Raw genomic sequence first — 7,328 nt, forward strand, 5'->3', positions numbered from 1 at the left:
CTCCTTCGTGTTGTGTTTCCCCTGAGTTGTTTTACCTGTAGCGCCCCTTTGTGGCGACGGTCAGAATAACAGTGATTCAGGATCAACTGTTGAAAAAGGATTTTTTTTAAATCGACAGCAACTGAGAACTTTTATCTTCGGTGTTTGTTAAAACGCTGCTCCTTTTATCCATTTTAGTTTTAACTCAATAGTACACCAACGCCTTCACATATCCTATGATCCCTTGCCATGTCGATTTTCTGAATAAAATACTTATTTTATACAATTATGACCAACATTTACATGTTAAAATGTGAGATCTTACACACTAAACCTCCAATTTAGTACATTGATAAACGAAACAGAAGACTATCTACTTTTAAGTGTAATATATTCACGTTTAAAAATGGATTATTATGCAAGTGTGGAGCAGTCCCAGCCCAAGCCTTTATGGGGCCCTAAGCAGAATCTGACACCTAGCATCGCATCGTCTATACAATCTTAAATATTCAAATATCTATGTGTATTATATATATACACATTTTACACGTTTGCCTTTGGCTGCTGTCCTGATGTACATCTGCCACCTCCTGGCAGGATGACATGACAGGTGGTGTACTACCAACTGACATTCATAGTCACCTGTACCAATATCTTTGAGGTCGTCAGTGAAAACAGCTGAATGTGACACGAGCAGTCCAAACAATCATGTACACATTTATTTATTGTAACAAAGCAACTGGTTACACTTAATTTAACGTGAACAGGTTTCCAGTGGAGCGAGAGAATCATAATCTCTCCCGTCTCAAAAATGTTAACAAAGCCCAAAATTACATTTTAGTTTTTTGTTTTTAATAAAAAAAAAAAATGTACAATTAAAAAGTTTGCTGTTGGCGCCTGGAAAAGGAAAAAAAAAAAGTTTATTTAACAGAAACTGTTAAACTGTGTGTAGTTATTAACGGTCGTTTACCAAGGTTACATGTTTATCCCAAAAACATTTACAACAGTTGAAAGAAAGGAACGAGCTGGTGCTTTCAATCAGTTCCATTAGAAACATGAGTCACAAACAAAACAGAAAAAGAAAAATCAAACCTCTAATAAGCCTGATGCCCCACCACTGGATATATTATAATATACATTTATATATAAAAGTGGCTAAGGATGCTATGATTGAGTTATCACTGCACCATGGCTTATTTTTATTGAACTCACAACTTCAACAGAAATGGTCATTTCCTATCTTACATAAAAATTGCTATTGTACGTATTTTAAATCTACGTAGGATGACGTGCAGAATGCTACAAACATTTTTTTTTCCATTTTTTATTCTTTTGCATGTCTTTGGGAGATGAAGAGAAATGATGACGGGGTGAGACTCGCCGAGCCGCCACCGCAGGAGCAGTGGGCGTGTGGCGCTGGTCTTCAGACGTTTGACCGCAGAGGAAGAGGACGGACAGCCTGACGACACACGGCAAAAAAAACAAAGAAGAAAAAAAGAAGAAGAGAGCCTGTTTTTGTGTTTTCGTTTTTTACAAATGCCCTAAACCCCTCCCCCTCCCTAAATCAAAGTGTTTTGTTCCGATGAGTTGAAGGACGATCGCAGGAGGACGGGGACAGAGTCAGCAAAGAGGGTTAGTCTTCATCGCCATCGTCCTGAAACAAACGGAAAGAAAAGAGCGTCGTCATGACAAGTCTTCATCCAGCAGGGGGGGTAGCAAGTAAGTTTTTGATACTTGAATATAGTAGGGCTTACTTAATGAATGTCAACTATGTTGATAAACAATTACTATCGTTTTTTAAGAATTACAACCAGTATTCAGATTTTTCAGCTTCTTAAATGTGAATATTTTCTGGTTTTGTTGCTCCTTTTGGGTTGTTGAAAACAAATGTGCATTGTAATAGTACTGATACAGTATATATATAACCGTGTCATCAGTGTATACTGTAACTGTATGGAGCAGATGGAGAGACTATTCTGTGGTGTCTTTGCTCCGTATAACAAAGAAATCAGTAAAACTGAATAATTTTTGGTTTGTGGACAAAACAAGACATTTGAGAACATCATATTTTCCAGGTTTGAGAAACACTGATCAACGATTACTTGATTAATTGTGAAAATAATCAACAGATTAATCGATTATGAACATAGTTAGTCGCAGTCCTAATTGAATATTGGGCCAAAAGATTTGTCTTCTTCATTAATTCTTTGATAATTATTGTTCACTTCAATTTTGGGAATTACTGCACTTTTGAGCTGACCATATGCTGATGTTTTATTATTTGATGGATATTTACTCTCTGAACTTGACTCTCAGTGTTTTTAATTTAATCTCTTTGAATCAGTTTATATTTTTTTCAGAATAAAGGCTCTAAATCTGTGTGAAATAAAATACACAAATCATGTAAAAATCATCTAATGGCCAGTTGCTGACCACTGACGTCTGGTTCAGGAAGAAGCAGGACTCACCTCTCCATCTTCTCCGTCACCGTCTTCATCGTCGTCTTCACCTTCCTCTTCCTCTCCCTCATCAATGTCCTCAAGACCCTCCTCTTCATCGTCGTCGTCATCACCGTCGCCTTCCTCGTCTTCCATGTCGGGGACCTGAAGAACAAACACAAGTTAAAGGGTGAGTTCTGTGGTTCCATGAGGAGTTAACTGTAGTGAGAGCGCCCCCTATGCCTACAAGCAGTATGAAACTGGCTCACTTAAAAGCACAGTATGTAATTTTTTCAATTAAGATTTTATTTCTGTGAGTTTCAAGTATTGTAAACATCAGTCTTATTATTTTTAACTATTTTAAAGCAGAAATGTTACATATTATATCTTTAAGTCTGAGATATCTTGAAAATCACTGTTTTATCTCAATGTGGAGGAGACTTTTCCAACAGGAAACTGAAGTTTGTGACACTTTGTAAGCTGCTCACTCTCCCACACAAAAATCACCAATTTAAATGGATTTATTTTGATATGATGCCAGTTTTATCCTCCTCACTCTTTCCTCCGTTTCCGCAGGCTCTGGATCCGGCTGCACAATTAATTGTCAAACATTCAAAATCACAATTTCCAAATTAAAACACTGGAATTATTTGTGGCAACAACAGAATTATGGTGAAATTATGTAGTGCTATAAGAATTCTCTGGCCCATATAATGCTGCTCTTGAGATAATTAAATAACGTCAAATCATCGATATTTGGATGGATTTTCTTACGAAAATTACAGTTCAGTGTCAAAAATTCAGATCAACCCATCATTTATCAACTTCTGAATTAATTTTGACATTTTCCAAAAGCCATTACAAGTTTAAAAGCTACAGTATAAAACCGCCTCCATATCAGGTCACATTTTTTCCCCACGTTCTTGTTGAAAACCCTGCGTGCACATAGACACACACACGGACAGACTCACCAGGTAGTACTGCAGTGGGTTGGGCCAGATGTCGTCCTTGATGACTTCTCCCAGCTCATCAGCGCCTGCGTCTGAGTGGTCGGTGAACCAGGTGAAGAAGCTCTCGGGCTCCTCGTGCTGCCGCTTCTTCCCGGCTTTGTTTGGCGTCTGACCCGTGCGCTTCGTCAGGTCCTGGACGTAAACAAAACAAGTTTGTCGAGGTTTCGGGTTATTTGGCTGTATTTATTTTTAAACTGCAGCAGAGTGAAAAGAATGTGAACCGACCTTTCCGGCTTTCCACTTGATTTCACTGGATTTGGAAACGGGATCCCCGCTCTCGTTCACGTTAAACTCTTTGGAGAGGGACTTGTTCTCGAAGTACGGGTTCTCGTCGAAAAACTGCAGCAAAGCAAAATGAACGCATGACACATCTGAAGCAGGAAGTGGGAAAATCAGAGCTCACAAAGAAAACATGAAAACTCACAAAATCTATTCTGTATCCAGACTTTATGTCCTCGAACTCAGTGACCTCCACCTTCGACAGATAATGAAGCGCCTCTTCATCCTCCTCGCCCAAAAGAGCTGAAACTACAAACGGACAGATAGACAGTCAGCGGCTCATAAATCAAGGTAATAAATCATAAAATAAAAATGAAAGCAACAGTTAAAAACTCTTTACCTTGTGGATGGTTGACGAATGTTGTGACCCAGAAGTTTGGGATTTTGGCTATGAGTTCTGATCGCTTCTGAAAATATGGCTGACGTAATTTGTTGAACTGTTGCTCTACTTTTAAAATTTCTTCACTCGCTTGTTCGTTCAGTCTGTGAGAAAAAACACAGCAGCCATTAGAAAACTTAAAAACACACACAGCTTCCTCATCGACTTCCATTCATTTTAACAACCCAAACAAAGCCGTATCCCTAGTCTTAATCTAACAACAATTAAAATCTTAGCCCTAAACTTAACCAGTTCCCCAAAAATTAGGTTCTGCCTCATTAGGACCAGGTTTTGCTCTCTATAAGGACTACTAGTCCTGACAAGGTCTCCATAGATTCAAACCTACCTGTCGATTTCGTTCTGGACTTCATCAATATGTTCGATTGCTTCCTGTTGCTCTTTTTCTGAAAAAGAAGGGGAAGAAAAAATAAATAAAAAATTAATCCATGCTGTAAACACATATAGCTCTGTTTCCTGCACCATGTAACCATGGTTACATAATACAACCTTCAGCATCACAAAGATAACAGGTTTAACATTCACATACAGCTTTACAAGACGCTGTGATAACTTTTATTATCTGTGGTGTGGTTATTTTTTGCTCGTTTTCATTTTGCTGATATTTATTTTTTCTCAGGTACGATAATCCCAATATAACATCATTTAATGTTAATACAGTTTCATAGAGATATTTATTTTCACTGTTTTTTTGTTGAGTAGTTTGGCCTTGAGTTCACCTGGTATTTAAATATTTATTTTATATAATGTTCTTCATGTTGCCTGCTATGTTTTTATTATAATATTTCATTGCATAGATTCAGCACTTTGATCAGTTATTATAATACTATTCTACGTTTACATTGATGCTGAAACTAAGATTTTTAGGGGGGATAAATATTTGTAAATATGGCACCATCATTTACAAATAATTTTTAAGTTACATACATATTTTTTATTATTTAAGCTTTTTTCAGTGTGTTTACTTTTAGTGGTTTCTACAATTAACAAAAATAAGTATTACTTGTACAGGGCAACAATTTCAAAAACACATTTTCCTTCGAATTTAGTACAACAAGTAGTTCTGTAAATAAGTGAAACTTTGATATTTAACACAGAGACAATTGCTCTGATTTACAAAATGTTTCTTAATGTTTTGTTACGGATTTTAAAACCACAGTGAAGTTTATTTCCCTTTATTGATCAGTTAAATGTTCGGCCAGAAAATGGTGAAAAGTGTTTTTTTTTATTAAAAATGTATTTTGTCCATATACCAAAGATAATAATCAAATTAAAATTTTAAAAGACGAAAAATAACAGTTTTATAATAATGGATGGGCTAATAAAAGCATTTATTAGCAGGTTTACTAGTAAAGTTAAGAGTCTGGTTGTGCAGTATTGTGAGCTCCATACGCTGCATGGTAAATAACGCGGGAGGCCAGGCTCACTGTGTATGTGTGTGTAGCTTCCTGTTACAGCTGAAGGCGGCCTGGTTTGAATGAGGGTCTCTGCTGCACAAAGCTTTCAGCCTCTCACTCACAATAACACACCGCAGCCTCCGCACTGAAGCTAATCACAGCCACAAACACACCGTGTCTCCTCGTCCACATCCATTCTCTACTAAAACAACACAACAACACGCTTGTTTACGTCCACGTCGAGGCTAAAACACGCGTGGATCCGTGTGAACCAGGACGGCTCGGCCGGGCCTTCCCTTCACCTGACTGAAGGAGGCGGGACGCGAGGGGACGCTCGAGCCGCTAACACTGTGTGTGTAAACACGGTGAAAACCGCGCCTTTAAATGTCTCCAGAGGGAAGATTAGCGGCTCACACAAGACGCTACACGCCGCCTTTGCGACGCAAACATTGGCCTCCTTGACAACAACCAGCACTGAGTGAGCGGTAGTAGCCACAACGAGCTAACGAGCTAACCACCGTTAACATGCTGGCTAACGCCGCGCTAGCATGCTACGTTACCGAAGAGTCCGGCGGAGCAGCGGTAAACCCGAGCGCGCGCGCGTGTAAGGGAGCGTACATCAGCAACGTTCTGTGTAAATACGCCGTAATTCGAACCGGAAACGGCGCACGAGAGCGCAGATAGAGGGGGAAAAACCGAGAAAGGGACGAAAACAAATGAAAATGGCGTTGTACAGGATAAGCGCCATTCCTTCACGTTACCAGAGGTCTCGTCCGCTCCGTCGTGGTTCGAGTTCTCCTTCCTGCTCACTTTCGCCGATGAGGCCGACATGGTTTTACGGTCGATACCGCGCCTGTTCAGACCAGATGTGCGTCCCCGGGTGCGTTAGAACTCTTCTCTGCGGGATAAAAGTTACTTCCACCTTCAAACACTGCGTGTTCTCTGAGCCCACGGTGAGAGGAATCAGCGCAGATCCGCACGCTGGTTTCTTTCTCTCTCTCAGTGGAGACGCGACGGTGAACAGATTTACGGCGCTCAACTGCCCCCAGGCGGCTGGAGTGTGATACTGCAATTTAAACTTATCACTACAACAATATATTACATTGTTTTCAGATTAAATTAGCAGCAGTGTTGAGGCAGACAGTACAAGACTATGATATAAAATAAGCAAATGTATTACTAAAAAATATTATACTACATTTTGTTTCAGATTAGATTAAATGAGATCCATTTAGCAGCAGTATTGGGGCAGACTGTTCGCCACAAAAATATATAATAAGCAAGATAAAATACACAAATGGAAAAAATAAAAAAAAATACAACAATACTATAATACTATATACATTGGAACAGGATGTGCAAAAAAGTGTAAATATCATATATCTATTTTTTATACTATTTTTTAATATACATTACATATATTAAATGTAATTATATGTAACATATATAAATTTATACATTTTAATAATTTGTTGTGAAGGTGACACACAAAAACAAAAGAATGATTGATGACATTAATTAACATATAATTTTCTTACAAACCAATATAATTCCAATGATCTGTTTTTATGTCAATTTAATGTAAAATTCAATAAATTGTTATTATTTTTCCATAATCACTGTTGACTTTGTGAATGTTTTTCAATCCAGTCAAGCACGAAATATTGTGAGTTCTCACAAATTTGATTAATTTATTAGTTTTGGCTTTAAGAATGTGTTTTTATTGTATTCATTTTATTTTTTAGCTTTCCCTTATGGTTTTATTATATTTGAATGTACCAGAATGCCTATTCTATTTTATTTCTATCTTATATTAATCTAATTTAAA

At 37.9% G+C, this 7,328-nt stretch overlaps 1 protein-coding gene and 1 long non-coding RNA gene across 2 annotated transcripts; one reads left to right on the forward strand and one right to left on the reverse strand.

Moving 5' to 3' along the window:
• Positions 1-676: 676 nt before the first annotated feature.
• LOC131445949 (protein SET-like) lies at positions 677-6,489 on the reverse strand. The gene is made up of 8 exons (XM_058616755.1): positions 6,262-6,489; positions 4,432-4,489; positions 4,047-4,189; positions 3,852-3,955; positions 3,653-3,766; positions 3,389-3,559; positions 2,448-2,582; positions 677-1,633 (listed from the first exon to the last, which is right to left on the reverse strand). The coding sequence occupies exons 1-8, from the start codon at positions 6,329-6,331 to the stop codon at positions 1,613-1,615; spliced, it is 816 nt and encodes a 271-aa protein (XP_058472738.1). The 5' UTR covers positions 6,332-6,489; the 3' UTR covers positions 677-1,612.
• LOC131445955 (uncharacterized) lies at positions 2,471-3,766 on the forward strand. The gene is made up of 2 exons (XR_009233868.1): positions 2,471-2,607; positions 2,994-3,766. It is a non-coding gene; the product is annotated as an uncharacterized LOC131445955 (long non-coding RNA).
• Positions 6,490-7,328: the final 839 nt, after the last annotated feature.

Source organism: Solea solea, chromosome 19 (assembly GCF_958295425.1).
Source record: "Solea solea chromosome 19, fSolSol10.1, whole genome shotgun sequence".
NCBI lineage: Eukaryota > Metazoa > Chordata > Actinopteri > Pleuronectiformes > Soleidae > Solea > Solea solea.

Excerpts from the sequence above, each read along its gene's own strand:
- LOC131445949 (XM_058616755.1), bottom strand. The coding sequence starts at position 6,331 with ATGTCGGCCTCATCGGCGAAAGTGAGCAGGAAGGAGAACTCGAACCAC. Across the intron at positions 3,560-3,652 it reads TCAAGTGGAAAGCCGGAAAG|GACCTGACGAAGCGCACGGG; the intron begins GTCGGTTCACAT and ends GTTTACGTCCAG. Across the intron at positions 1,634-2,447 it reads GTGACGGAGAAGATGGAGAG|GACGATGGCGATGAAGACTA; the intron begins GTGAGTCCTGCT and ends CGTTTGTTTCAG.